The sequence below is a fragment of the Amblyomma maculatum genome, chromosome 1 (assembly GCF_055883805.1).
Source record: "Amblyomma maculatum isolate TAMU_Amacu chromosome 1, ASM5588380v1, whole genome shotgun sequence".
Lineage (NCBI taxonomy): Eukaryota > Metazoa > Arthropoda > Arachnida > Ixodida > Ixodidae > Amblyomma > Amblyomma maculatum.
Genome location: NC_139344.1, coordinates 100895740 through 100911136, shown reverse-complemented (window position 1 = coordinate 100911136; position 15397 = coordinate 100895740). Strand labels below are relative to the sequence as shown.

Below are 15397 nucleotides of genomic sequence, written 5' to 3'. Positions count from 1 at the left end.
TAGGTGATAATATTATGATGGGATGCAATGTATCTACGCTTGCAGTTATTGATTATACGTTTGATCAATTTATAGTCTTCCTATATCGTATACGAACTCTCTGTGGCCGTGCGCTTCTTCTAGGCGGCGGCTTGTTGGGTAGGGGTGCACGGGAGCCCGGAGGGTACATCATCCGGACAAAAGAGGGCTGTTAACAAAGCCAAGCAATTGCCACCTGTTTACTATCTCCTGCGCCAACCGCTGCGGGGAATCGCATTCCACTTCGTTACGGCAGCTGGTCTAGTGCATGCTTAGGTAGAAAAATAACTTTGATCGTCCTGCTGGCATTAAAGAGGCGCAGGCGGCCAAATATAGAATGCACCAAGAAGTCATATAGAATGCGCCAACAGTCTTTGTTCCCAGACGGGTAGCGCGGGCCTTCAGTAACATAACGCCCGGGCCGGGAACCATGTTACTGGAATCTTATATGGTAGGTGTCACGTATTGGAGAAAACAGTGGGACATGGTTTAAATCCGACTAGACGATGTAGCATTTATGCTCTGATACGGATAACTGAGGTATAAATTACCTGCGTGGTTATTTTGCACCCCGTGGACAGTTCATGTTCAGCTAAGCTGGAGTTGGCGTGTTCGATGCCCCGTTGTGGAGGCCACGTGTTTTTGGAAATTAAAGGGCGCATCACAGAGAACTCTAATATTTTAAAGATCAGCCAAGAGCTCTTCACTGATGCGTCTTTAGTGGCAGCTTTGGAACGGAAGTAGCGCCAGTTCAGTTTCACTTGGAGTGTTTCATTGCTTCATTCTCCTACGCTTCACTTGTATTGTTTCTATTGCACTGGCATTTAGGACGACGAACACAAGGTATTAGGTTGTATTCTAAGCTCTTTCTTGAATCATTCTTTATGCAAATCGCTTTTATCCCTGGATTGCCCCGATATGTCTCGCTTCCTCGAATGACCGCCGCCAATTCCCCCTTGTCCCGTCTGGGCTCCTATACTGCTTTCTTTTGTCGGCTGTTTTTTACTGCTCTTTTAACGCCGCGTTCGCGTTTCTGTATTTACCCCTTCTCTCTTCTGCCTTCCCACTCTTCTGCCCACAGAATCGCGGCATGCGGTGAAACCCCTCTAGCTTGGCCAGGAGCTTCCCTGTCAGGAAGCGGAACTTGCGCCCATTTCCGCTGTTTTCAGAGAGGTCGTACTTCCACATCCGGTACGGCTTCTGGTCATGAGCGCTTCCAGCCCTACATGTATAGTGCTAAAGGTGCATTTTCCGAGCTTCGCTCTTTGGCCCGTGGCGCCTAATGCTGTGTACAAAACCAAACGGTCAGCTTGTAGCCTTTTAACAACGTGTCTAGTGGTCCGGAGAGTAACTCCTTTCCTGGATGAGGCTTGTATCGGGAGTAGGAACCTCTTGTCGCTCTCATTATTGCTTGTCGGGCGGCGACACCGGCGGCTTTCTTTCAGCGTTTCTTTTTTTTTTTTTTTTTCTCTGCGAAAACCTACATCAGTGTTTTCGCGTGGGGTTCTAAGCAGGGATGCCTGAGAGCGGCACAGTCCAGACGATTAACGGTGTGCTTCTTTTGTCCGTCGCTGTGCTTCTTTTTTGTTCGTATTGACAGTTTCAACTTGCAGGAAGTACTTTTAATCTATATTCTAAGACTTATAATGCACCATCTAGCCCAACTTCAAGTTTTGTTAAACTACCTTCTAAGACTTAATATCTTTCTAACGGCTGAAATTCGAAGTCATCCTATTTATGGCCCCATCATTACTTTTTTTTTTTTTTTTCGTTTCTTTTACTGGTTATGGTAACTAACTCGACACTTCCTAACGAGCGTTTTTTCGCAGTAAAAGAACAAAAATCGCATACTGATTACCAGAGGGGAACATGCTGTGTAATATTACCATTTGTGATGCTGCAACAGAGAGAGGGGAAGCTGGCTTTCCTCTTAATTGCCCTCCTCAGACTATAGCGACAGTGTGGCGTAGCGGCTGCCCTCCTTTTCTAGCCAAGCTAGCCGCGTAAGACCCTGGTACAGACGCTATAGCGACGCTCCTACGTAGCCGCGGCAGCGATGCACATCCGTCTCGGCACGATCTACCATTCGCCTTTTTACGACTGGCCTCCGCGGGGCCTGCATGGTGACCTTGTCTCCGCACGACTGACTGGATCGCGCTCGAGCGACTTTGCTGCGGCCACCGGGCCTCTACGTCTTTATCGAGCAGGGTCGTTCGCCCTTAGCGTGCAAATAAATCGCTCAGAAAAATGATACCCGCAGCGCATCTGAAGCCACATCTCGACTTACACGAGGTAATAATCCTCTTCCCGAGTTGCGGAACCTGTACGTGGTGTGTTTGTGCATGTGTATGTGTGTGTGTGTGGGGGGGGGGGGGGTAGTCTCCTGCCTTTCTCACTACACCCCGAGAAGGCTGTTCTCCACTGGCCTAACTGTTCTGCGCTTGACGTGTTCTTGCCTGTGAAGCGCGCGTGGCGCTGCCAAGTCTTTCGAGCGAAAAGGGACACCCGGCAAAGGCAGTTGAGTGGGCAGTAACGAGAAGACGAAAGACACAGAGGAAGAGCCCGTATTGGAGGGCGGGGGACTTCAACAGAGGTTGGCGGCCGGAACCTCGGCGGCGGGCGGGAGCGTTTTAGTGCGCCTGGGGAACCGCCGGGCGTGCCATTGTTTCCAGTGACAGGAAGAAGTCTAGAGACGTGCCTGGAAGGCTCAAGGGACCCCGGCTGGTCAAGGTTGCCGGGCCCCCGCCCCGAATGGGCCAGCAGCGGCCCCATATCGACCGGCGGTGGCGATCGATGCGTCCCCGGTGCCTCCGTGGGACTCCGATAGGCCTCTGCCGGCGGTGCGCCACCGATGGTCGTGCGTCCCTTCTTATCGCCCGTGCGCTGACAAAAGCGCGCGCATGCTACGCGAAACCGAGACGACCAGTGGCCGCCGCGTGTCTCTAGAGTGAGTGCGAGCTTCGCTGTCGGCCTCGACGCTCCGCTCGGGTTTCGGGAACATCGGCGCTTCCTTGGAGCGTCCTTCGGATCTGCCGGCACCGTAGCAGCTGTCGCTAGACTGCAACGGTACCGAAGCTACACGTAGCAGATTCTGCTGCTTTCGTCTGGGAGCGTCCAGAGTTCTTGTGTTTATCTTCCGGGGCGTAAGACTAGGAGCACCGGCCTTGCGAGCTCAGGATGTCGATGGGCAGAACTAATGCACATTGCGGGTCTGGAGGATTTATTTACTGATCCCCATATGAGTTATTATACAAATGAGTTTATATCTTCATGGATTTTCCACTGAAATGGAACGCGTGCATCTAAAGAAGACAGCACCGTTATTTTGCGCCGACTCTGCGTTTTGCTGCTATTAGGTGCCATTTTGTCTGCGGCCAGCAACGAAGGGATTGTTGACGCAGGAAAAAAAAAAAAAATAGATCATGGGTGTCGTGTGGAGGCGGCTAATTGCTGTAGGTATTTCTAAACTGTGTCGGCGTTTTGTGACTAGCATGCGCTAGCTTTGAATGTCCTAATCGTAATGGGTTAATGTATAGGAGGAAGCGCAAAGAGCCGTAATAACACCTATTTGACGTTAGACGCGGCCACCGTTCTTCTCGTTGTCGGGCAGTAGTTACGCCGGCTGTGTTATCAGATATACGGCACCCCAGCCTAGTACTCAGAGAGCATATTTGCCGCTAGCAGGAGCGGAAGTGCTGCTCCAGTTGCTCTATTCTGCTTCAGGCTGCTTTTCCTGCTTCATCCTGCTCCAGAACACAATAATGCTCCGAAACTAGTCTAAACCGACTGCTGCGATGTTGTACTATCAAATTTAGCTGATCGCGGGAATGATTACAATGCACCGGTGAGAGTGGTTAATGCATCTTTCACTGTGCTTCATCCAAACAAAATCTTTTTTAAACTCCAGAAACGTGAATATTTTTTGCAAGTAAATTTGGTATGACCCACAAGTGATTTGACTCTGCTTATGACATAGGATATCTTCCCAGCACTTTGAGTCGCCGGTAGAGAGAGAAGCAAAAGCAGCGCAAGCGAAGCAGATAGAGCAAACTACCGCAAGCCATTAGTAAACTTGCCTGGCTGCAACAACTACATGAGTTGTTCTAATTATTTTACTGCGAAAGCAAGCAGGTGCTTTATCACATATCCTCTTTGTCAGTGACAAGCGTTTCAGGCCTATGCCAGACAAAAGCTCACATGAGAAGCCACATGAGAAGCAATCACAGCTCGAACTGGTCACCACGAGGGCGTTTTTGTGTCCATCTCACTTTTAAGAGAAAACGCAACGAGTAGGCTTTGGACACTATTGCGTGAGGTGACGACTGCCTCCTGGAATTCTGGCCAGTTTTCAGACAGACCTCTACCTTTCATATGCCCTGACCTAAAGCTCCGAGTTCCACCCCGGCCTACCACGACGTGAAGGAACTGTGCTGTGTCGCCTGTGGCTTGGTGTTGCCTTCACGAACCAATGCTCGTTTAGTTATTGACATTGCCGATAACCCGGCGTGCGACATCTACGGCAATGATGAGATCATTTCACATATTCTTTGGGAACATCCCCAGTATGGTGCCTAAGAAAATCTCTACACAGTGCACGGCAGAATCTTCACCCACGCCCACTGAAAGAGCTAAAGAATCTCGGTCAGTGGCCATGGTGATCATCTGCGGCGAAGGTCTGCCAGGCACTCGTTTCCTTAGAGTGTCGAGCCTTCGCTGCAGGCTGCGACGACTTAGTGCGCTTTTCGCCTGCTGACTACTTTTGCTCTCTTATCCCTCTTTTTTTGTCTCCCTCACCTATATCCCCTTTGTTTCCTTTCCCCCAGTGCAGGGTAGCAAGCCGGTTTCTTTTGCTGGTTAACCTGCCCGCCATTCGTTTTTGTTCTCTCCTTGTGCCCATAAAGCTGCTCGCAGTCGCAAGTATAGAAAGAAGCACTTGGGCGGGAAAAGGAGCGCATTCGGGGACAACAGCAGATCCGGTTGGAAAGTAAAGGTTATAATATATATATATATATATATATATATATATATATATATATATTATATATATATATTTGTCACTGGCTGCGTGCGCTTTTACTGGAAAATACGCATTCCAATAGCGCACCCTTCCTTCTGACGAGTTCCGGTAGCAGCACAATTGTCTCCAATAAGACCAGCACAAGTGCAGAGCATTACAGCATACTGTATTGCTAAATCTTTGTTCAATATACCAGTATCATTTTCACTAGCATTAATTACTTTTCTGTTTTCCCATTATAGCGGAGCTGCGCGGGCTTCGTCTGAAGACGCATGTTCTTTCTTTTTTTTTTGCACATTGATCATTGCACTGTTTAGTTCTGAGATTTTTCTGTTAATTGTGGAGTTCGAAGAGCGCTTTGACTTGTCGATCTTTAAGCGTTCTTTTAATTCCTTTATTTTTATTGTTCGCGAATGTTTCACTCTGCGGGCAGTGTCGATTTATCGCTGTATCGAGGAGGGCAATGCAGTCTCGTTATTTTTGTCGCTCCTTTTCTCAGTGCGCTGCTTCTCATGCGGCTCCAGTTTATCTGCAATGACGCGCCTGGCCGAAGGTGTTCCTATCATCCACGCGTATAATCAAAGCCGATGATCCGTGCGCAAAAGCTTGCCGTTTTACGGTGCTAATAATTTCGAGTTTCTTTGTAAAGCTGCGCGTCCTGCTTTTAGATAGCCGGGTTGCTGACGTAAGGCCCATTCAGCTCATCGCGCGAGCAGTGCGTTTTCATGTACTTATTTTCAGGGACATCGCCACAGTAAGGTTTATTACCCGTACCGGTGGAAGTCTGTTTTATACACTGAGTGAAGAACTTTCTTTTCTGTCAATACTGAAGGAAGGGGGACGAGAGCGTGGGAAGCGCTTTTGTTCGTTCCCGTCATTCCTGTTTCTAACTTTCTATTGTGCTGTCCCTTGAAAAGTATATCTGCTCGGATCTTCACGTTGCTAGTGGATTTGCGTCAAAGAAAAGGGTATACGTCCCAAGCCCTAAATGCCGACTGGCGCACGTACGTATACGTGCGTCCCTTTGACATCGTCCGGTCTCTTCGTTCGCCTGTGCTGCTAGTGATGGGGCGTCGTTGCGCTTGACGCAGTGTTCAGGTCGGCCTCGACCCGTCTGCGCAGTGCTCTTATACCGCCTCGAGGGACCACAGCGCAGGGCACGGTCGCTCTCGCTGGAACGCAATATGTGTCGGACTGTCAGGGCGAGCGTGTTTATTGAACTCTCGTAACATTGGTATGGCACGATCCACTCGACACTGGCCTCGCAAGTTTTGGCGCTGGAGAAGCTTGTTTGAGCGGTATGCGGCGCAATCACGCCGGTTCCATTGCGAGCGCACCTCTGCACGTGGAAGCGCTCTTCACTAGCCGTAACAAGTAACTTTCGATAGTCGCACTGCGGGGCTTTGCCTGTCGCTTCTCTTGAACACGAGGGCCGTCGTGAGCGACGGTGGGTGGTCGGAGGACTACACAAGCGCGGGTTCTCCGCGATCAAGTGCGCCGACCCTTGTGGTCGGCTGCTTTTTGCCTTGAACTGTTGCTGTGCTGACCGACTCCATAGACATTCACTCCGCTGGGAGAGTGCTCGTCATCGCCAGCGTGTACGGTATTACTCTTTGCACGTGCGCCTTTGACAGTGTGCGCTCAGTTGTTCAAAGTCTGCATCCTTTTCGACCGTGTCTTTCGTAAGTAACCCTTCCCATTATTATTCGCTGCGAATTGATTCGTTCAGACCAAACATTGCCCTTCGGCGCCCGTTGAGGGTAAATAAAGAACCGCTTAAAGGACAATTTCCATAACGAATCTCTTGCATAACGTTGCATTCGGGTAGAAGAAATTCGTACTGATGCCAGACTTAAGCGAGGAATACAGATTCTGTAGGTGCCGGTTCTGTGGGCCTGATCTAGTTGATATGTCAAATTCAACTCTGCAAAGCGGGAAGAAAAGGTACGGTACTGTATCAAGAGAGCTTGGCGCTGCTAGCACTTGTGAACACTTGCATTCAGACCGCCTAGCCATTGCGGTGCGAAAAACGTTGAGGGCATGTAGGCCGAATTTTCTTCCCGAAATGAAATGCAGGGTCCGCGTCTCTTACCCCCCCCCCCCCCCCCAAAAAAAAAAAAAAAAAAAAACATACGCATGTGCGGGACTTCTTTCTTTTTTTTTTTTTCACTCGAATCCCGTAAAAACAGTGCATTTTATGGCAGATAAAATACCGGTGTAAAAAAGTGTTTCGTGTCGTCCTAATGTACGCCGGCCGGCTTTATTGTGAGACGTGCGGGTCTTGAGGCATCTGTGCTGAGCCGTGGTGTGCTCGAAGACAAATTGTAGGCGGGTGAAAGCGTGAGAGAGCACCGGAACTCATTTTCCGTAGGAAAGTTTGGACGGTGCTGACGACCGTGCTGCAGCTCTATCCATCGCTGGAGTTCATCAGCCGCGTCGCGGCATCGCTGGCGCCTAGTTCATTGTGTTTTTCCGCCCATTTCTCTGTAGGAAGGTTCGCAGCCTTTCCTCTGTTTTTCCCTTCCCAATTTCTTTTCCTTTCTCTGCCTTGTTGGATACTTCTCTCGCCACAGCTCTCGTACGGCACAATAATAAACACTAATGGAGGGCTGAAGCTATCCGGAGATGATGTGTGCCTCTAATGTCTTCCGTACCCTTGCCACGGCGTTTGATGCTGAGACTCGATTTCTCAGATTCGTTTTCATAATCGCGGCCTCTCTGGTGCAGAAGTTTTTAGCTGTTTCAATAGTACAGTGCGTGGCGCCGAATCTTCGAAAGAAATAAAATTGCAGGATGCTACAGCTTGCCAGTAGACACTTGGAAAGTGCGGATCCTGAAAACCGTGGTCTTTTTAACCTTAATGACTGGCTGAAAATTGCTGCTCCCTTGTAATAGAATCGCAAGCACAGCCAGGTACTCGCACTGATGCAAAATCAGGCTAGCCAGAGCTGAGCTCGAATAACAACCACTGCCGTTCTAAGGAAGAGGACTACGGCAGGGTCGTGATAGCTTCTTCCAGTGCCCGCCTTAGTAACACCGCTGACTAGGTGTGTTCGCGCAGTGTCGAAAACTAGTAAAAGAAAATATGTCTAAGAAAACGGACCCGTATGTGTAATGCCTGCGTCTGGTGACCTATGTGCCACGAGAAGACGTTCTGATAGGAACAACCTGAGTGGTTCATTCCTGCTGAAGAGGGAATACGCTTCCAGAGTGCGGGCCTACCTCGCAAGCAAGAAGCGTAAACATGGTGCCACGCCTTTCGACCGCAGGCCCCGATGGCAGGTTCTGTGGGCTTTCATTTTCTGCATAGCAGCTGACCCCATTTGTAGAGCTCATCTTCACTGTGCCCGCTATGGGAGCATGACGTTTGTGATTTTATTTTTGTGTATGTTGTGTCCTTTGAGCCTTGCTGCGGCCATTCTCAGGAGGTATTTTAGAACCACGACTCTCAAGCCAACATTTTTTTTTTTGCAACATTGCCAACCCTCTTTTAGTAAAGTGACCGTAAATTTATTGAAGCTGCTCGCTCTTGTTCGCCGAGGAGCTCGCCCGGGACAAGAGCACCGTTTCTTTTTTGATGAAGCAGTGTGAATGCTCCGCTGGGAGCGTTCCACGTGTTCAAACTTGCTTCAACTCGTTCAGTGTATAATGGCTCGTATACGCCGGAGAGAGAGAGACTCGGCAAGAAGATGCTCTAGCATATACTTCACTGAATACATCGCGTGAAGGGTGAAACGACACGAGCATGCAGCTGGAAGTCGACTGTTGTGTTTTACTTGGGGCTAAAGCTCCAAGGAACGAATAAAATGAAGGCAGAAAGACGCCGCTTTAATAAAGGAGCTCGCAGAACAGACACTGAATTTCTACCACCGAGCGGGTTATTGAACGCTTCTCGAACATCGAAGCATCGCGATTGTTTTCTATTTGTGCATAAAGTGCAGGAATTAGCGCCGACTCGGAGGTGGTTAACGAACTTGCTTGTCGTTAAGCAGCCTGTCCTGTGCTTACCCGGTCCCTCTACAGTTTCAGTTTCTCTATACAGCAAATAAAGTTCTTTAAGTAAAGATGTGTTGCCACCTAGCTTGGTTTCAGGGCATCCCTCTGTCATGGCTTTTTTCTTCTTAGAGTACCTCTGGAGAAACGGTGGAGGGGGGAGAAGAGGTCTTCTCACTTAGCTGAAGCGTACTTTAGGCGTATATATATAATATATATATCAAGTGCAAGTGACTCCCGAAAAAGTTAAGCCAGTGTATACCAGTGTTCACCATCTTGAGACGGGCAGAGACGACGTAGTGCCAAAGGTTCGCTCCTTGCCAAACGTCACACATGTGGCACTAAAAACTATTCTACATTTTGGCGAAAATTTTCCTGATTTTATATGTCATAGAAAGAAAAAGTTAGCGCAAGGTTTTCTACAAAGTGACGTTTTTTATCATTTTAGCACTATTTGAAGTTAGCGGCTGGGTGCCAAACAATTAAGTCTTTGGGAAACAAAATGAATAAAATTAAAAATCGAGTGCTTCGCGAACTGCTTTGCCTGGTTGTTCTTCCCACGCAAACAAGCCTGGAAATAATGTGAGGTATAATACCAAGTTAAATTTCTTTTCTCTGTCTCTACATAAAATTCATTTCAAAACCATCAAATTCTCGCTTTTTCAGGATTTTTGAACCTAGAATATATTTCTAAGTTTTGGAACTATTGTGGAAAATTGCAAAAATATCTTCTATCTCCTTAGATTAATAAACCAAAAACACTCATATTTTATATTATCAAAATTGACATTGTTCATTCATCTATACTCTCTAATTATTTTGGCGAAGTGTTATTGCAAGTCTACCGACGGATCAATAAAGCTTTCATTGAAATCCTATATCAGTTCAGTTCAGTCGTTCAGTCGTGTCCGACTCTTCGTGACCCTATGGACCATGTCACGCCACGCTTTCCGGTCTCTCACTATCTTCCTAACATCACATAACTTCATCTGCAGTGCCTCGAGGATGCCATTTAACCATCGCGTTCGCTGCCTACCCCTTCTCCGGCGACCCTAAACCTTTCCCAACATCAAATATTTCTCCAGCGACTCCTCTCTTCTCATCAGATGACCAAAGTAGCTGAGCTTTAACTTTAGAATTTGACCCTCCAATGAGCAGTCAGGGTTTATGATCGACAATATCGACTGATTTGATCTTCTGGCAGTCCAAGGAACTCTCAAAAGTCTTCGCCAGCACCACAATTCAAACGCGTCAATTCTTCGGCGGTCAGCCTTTTTCACAGTCCAACTCTCGCATCCATACACCTCTATAGTAGGGGAAAAAAGGGAACGGGAAAACTTTAAGAATTTCATCACGAATACGCTGCATGAATATGCCGCTCCCAGCGAAGCTTTCTGACCACAACGTTATTTCATTGTGGAATTTTCAAAAGTAGACGCGCGCAAGCGCAAATGAAACCCGCGCGATGAGCCTGCGCTGGTCATGGCTACACGCTTTATGCTCCTCGCAAGATGGCGGCCGTCGGCTTCACCCGCTCCCATTCTCCAACTCTTCATCTTATGTCCTCTGTGCACTCAGCTGGCCGCCGGCCATCGAAATTGGATGCTGGCACCCTTCTCTACCGTCATCACTGATGATACTGTCAATCACGTTTAAACCCTTGTCGCCGGGAACGATAGACCCTCTCGGAAGTCCGTTCATTTTGACCGTAACCGCCCTTTTTCTCTTCCTTTTTTTTTTTTTCTGGCGCAGAAATCGCTGTGCACTCATTTTGAATATACGCTTCATAATGCAAGCCGGCTGCCAGCTTTATTAGCCACCGAGGAGTTCTGGTCCAAGAATGCGACGCACATAGTTGAGAGATGTTAGTATAAAATTTTGCTACTCGAATCATGTTTAGTTGCGTTTTAGTCCATGTTTTTTTTTTTTTTTCGTTTTACAGGGACTCTGATTTTACTTTAGTGGGTTCGAATATTCGATAGTGCAGAACTAAACCGGCAGTTGCGTTGCAGTGAAGGTTAATGCATGTTTGATCCTGTCATATAACTTTGGTTCTGCAAGCGCCTGCTGTGAGAGAGCTTTCAGGTGCGCGGAGGATTCTCTCCTAATTCCTGTCTGCTACTAGCCGCAGCGTGTGGTCTGCAGAGGCGTTCGCGGAGCAAAGCTGTGCCTGCTGTGGCCCGCGGGAATGCTGCTTTTCTGGCTCTTGCGAAGTTCCACGCTGGCGGCTCCTGCGTCTGTCCACGAGCGAGAGATGCAGGAGCCACCGCCGCTGCTGCAGCTGCTGCTCACCTTCGCTCATGCATGCGCTCGCTGGTTAATCGCACTGCTCAGGCCGTAATCCAGACTGACGGATTCAATTAGTCCGGCGCGCTTCGTGGCCGTCATGCGGAAATGACAGATCCCTGGCTATGTGCCCCGAGGCTTTTCCCATTCCGGCTCTGCGCGCGTTGCCGGCCCGCGTGGGCTAATCGGCTGTGGCTGCGGGCGCTGATCTTTCTGACGCGCGATTGGCTTGCGGGTTTAAGGTTGCTGATTTTTCGCGCGCTTATTCTGTCGCGGTGCTGTAACCGTTTGCGCCGCTTCGTAATTGTGGCCTTGTGTACGTCGCCCCAGCATCCTCGTTATCGGTCTCTCTCCGTTTCGCAAGATCTTTGCAGCACTACGAAACTAAGGGCGGCCTATAGGCCAATCAGGGTGACGCTCACCGCATGGTTGTATCCCTCCGCGCCTGTTGATCATGGTGTACGAACACAGTCCCGCCATCCTGGTTGGTTCAGGTCGCCTGTAACTCTCCACGAGAAGCGGAGTTTAGAATCACTAGGTGACTTCAGCCTGACCTCACCGCTTCCTACCTGGTCAGCTCGTAATGCAGGTCTGCCAGACGAAGGGATATGATTCATCGTCATCGACACACTTGAGGAAACAAAGAGATGGTAGTGCGTGGAAAAATGTCCGCAACCGTCTTTCACACTGATGAATATGTTACTGCTGGGTGCCAATTAGTAAATTGGGTTACGACAGGCGGTCCTTGCATGTGTTGTTAAACTTTTTGGCTCGATATATTTGTGGAGGTTTGTAATAAGTTAATGCATTCCATGGTGCCATGTATGTGCAGCTTTAAAAGACCGCTGTCTGCTAGAAAACAGGCGAGAAGTATAATTCAACAACCCTAGCAGTGTTGCTTAGTGTTAAGCTTATTTTTCTTTTGACCGCGAGATCTGCCTAAGCTAAGGAGAGCGCAGATATTAACGCCACATTCCTCCTTGCCTTGGGAGAGGCTTTGGGAAAACGAATCACCCATTGTTCGCACATAGAGATGTCTTATGCTACTCTTACTTGGGTGCGGCAGCCATGTCTCCCGGCGCTCAGCAGAATGCATTAGAAGTCAGCCCGGCACATTCTTGCTGTCTAGTGATTGTACCGAGGTTAACAACAGGTGCAGAAAAACGTTTACACCCCTTCGCTTTTCGTCGTCATTTCCGTGACGGCATTCTATAGCTGTCCCGCAAGCTTTCCTTTTTCTTTCGCTGTGGCCGCCCCGCCATGTCTTCATGAGCAGTTCACTGCGTTTCGCAGTAAGTCGTGCGACTCCGTGTGCGGCGCATCTCCTGGATCAGAAAGTTGTCGCGAACGTAGATGCCGCGCTACGACGTCCGCCGCTCGAGCAGCCTCTCGAACCGACTGGACGACGGCCTGTTTTCTTCCCTGAGAAACCATATCGTTAGCGCTGCGAACAACGTGGAAGACCAGTTCGTCTCCGACCTGAACTCTGCCGCAAGGTCCGCCGCGCCCTCCGTTTCGCGAGCGGGCAGTATGGAGGCGACGAGTCCGCCTCGACCCTCTAGTCGCAAGGAGTCAGCGACTAGCGTTCTCTCTTCGGGCCGCCTGTCTCCACAAGCTCCCGAAGACTCTAGCGGCGGGTTCGCAGCAGCCATGGCGCGCATGTCATCTGCCTTCCGTGACTATCTGGCTGATCTGACCATGGACGACGCGCCAGATGAATCGTGCGTTGAGCAGAGCCCTGTAGGCGGTCAAGACAAGCTTCCCACGCCACCCGTTCGGGAGGAGTCCCTGGGTCGCTTCCATGTGACGTCTGCAGATGCGCAAGCGCCCAGCCGCGCTGCCTCTTGCGACCACGGAAAGGGCGAATCGGGTCAAGCCGCTGGCGGCCGCTCCAGCAGGACAGCTGAAGGCGCTCCAGGCTCGACCACTGCGACCACAGTCAAGGCTGGCAGCTTGGACGTCGACGCTGGTGGGACCCACTGCTCGGAAGACACCGTGCTGGGCCCACGCGTCATGAACGAGACTGCTTCCACACAGCCGGGGAACATCGATAGCCGGCCCGTGCCCTTGTGCCAGTTTCCTCCAGCAGAGAAAAAGCGTTCACGTCGGGCTTCTTCGATCGTTCAACTGAAGCGCTTCAGCAGATTCCGCATTTCGTCAAGAGGCGGTAAGAGAGCGTACATTTTACGGGGAACGTTAGGCAAAGAAGCTGATCTAGCATTAATGCGCGTGCGCTTGGTCTTTTGTTGCGCATTTATTATTATTCCTTTTTGGCTATTTTTTGTCCGCATCGATACGCGAGGCTGTTTATTTTTTGTTTGTTTGCGCGCCCGGGCGTGTATGCCGGCCTTCGGCCACTTCTCATCGCGGAGCATGGCCTAGCGAGAGCACTGGCCAAAGGCGGGGGTCACGCGGTGATATGTGTATTCTTGGTACAGCGCTGGAAATTTTCGGTCTCTACAAGTGCTGCCTGAGTGCCCTGCCTGGCCACCGAGGCACCCTATGTGGCACCTACTTGCAGCGCCCTTAACGGGAAGCCCCAGAAACTGATGCAGAATTGTGTCGAGTCTGTGACATTGCTCACTGAGGGAACGAACGTAGCTAGGGGTAACTTCTCAATCCATCCGAGTGCAGCCTGCTTCAAAGGGATGATATACAATCATCACGCGTATTGAACTTTAAGAAAAACTCTTCCCGGTCAGGGGACTACTGCCTTTCCGGGGTTGTCGTTGTAACAAATGAGTCGAGTAGTAATGATGGAAAAACGGGCTAGTTCGTAGTTCATATTTGGTAAAAGTAGCGCACGTCCTTAAGACGTGGACAGCGAAAGACAGGACGACACAGCGCTTTCGCTTTCCATGTCTTAAGGATGCGCTGAAGATGAGTGTATTTGTGAACCTACTCTACATTGGGGAGTAAAGCCTCCTCTGTATTACTCCCCTTTTAAAAATTTGCTTCTTCTTCGGGAGTTCTCCTCAACTAGTGAGAATAACTATATTGTAGCTTTCAATAAACTCGTTTAACGTTAGTTCCGCCATCGGTCCGTCATGTATACGATAATGAGAATGACAATGAGGGAGGTTAGAACACGTAAGCGTGAACTGTGTGATACAGTTTAGACGAATTCTCTGTCCGCTGAGGAAAACAAAAGCTGAAAAAAAAAAAAAAAAAGCCAATAATGTAGCGTAGCGGACAATGGTATGCACCGCACTAAAACAAGACTGAGCGCGATCTAGCGGTTAATCGCTGCCGTTTCTGCTTGCTTTTTTTTTTTTTTTTTTTTAAAGGCGAGAACGTTGCATCGTTCATTGGCAACAAAACCCGGCGTCCCCCAGAAACTCGGTGACTTCGCAGCCTGCATGACCTCGTGCGGGTCATTTTATACACCCCACAACGCTTGTCTTAAACGTGGCGCGCGTCCTCTGAAAGTCACTTTAAGGACATACGATGTGAATGAAATGCACCTGCATGCTTCAAACGATTTAATTTTATAGACTAATGATTTAGCTTCATAAAATGATTGATTTCGTTTAGAGAAAAATTCGTTTGCACGCGGAACTCGAACCCACGTCCCTTAGATTATGGCTGACTAGACCACGCACCGCATGTTCCCATGCAAGCAGTGGCTTGGAAACATGCATTGCTTTATGTAGTATCATAGAGTATAAAGGAGGCTGTGGTAGTCTACGTCATGCGGTCCTTCGCGTGAAGCGATAACTTACGACGATATGACATTAGTGATCTCACATTCGCAGCACAGAAGTGGTGTTAAGTGTCCCCTGTATTTTGCTTTATACATCACGATACCGATGTTATTCTGTACCAAGTCGACCACGCAGCGTTCGATTGGTGCGCTTCGTAGTAAATTAAGTGAGACCTTAACGCAGCTGCTGTGTTAATGGCGATGTGCTTGTGCCTGTGCAATTCGCATTGCGCTAGAGAGCGGATTATTATTAGTGAAGCAATCGCCTGCCTTGGAATAATTTCACTTTTCTTCATCCGCAAAACACCGCTCGAGCGCTTTACACAAGTGTTATCTACTCTGTACTGATGCGAAATGAGTACAGTCTTGAGCAAAAGTGG

At 49.1% G+C, this 15397-nt stretch overlaps 1 protein-coding gene across 3 annotated transcripts in view; it reads left to right on the top strand.

The window, feature by feature from the left end:
• kcc (solute carrier family 12 member kcc) overlaps nucleotides 1-15397 on the top strand; it is a 353291-nt gene that overhangs the window by 181172 nt on the left and 156722 nt on the right. The window contains exon 1 of one of the 3 annotated variants that reach the window (XM_084588669.1): nucleotides 12573-13481. The exons of the other annotated variants lie outside the window; for them this stretch is intronic. Coding sequence (XP_084444795.1) covers nucleotides 12668-13481 — 814 coding nt within the window. The 5' untranslated portion in view covers nucleotides 12573-12667. Of the gene's footprint in view, nucleotides 1-12572; nucleotides 13482-15397 lie in introns of those variants that run through there. 3 annotated transcript variants of the gene reach the window in all.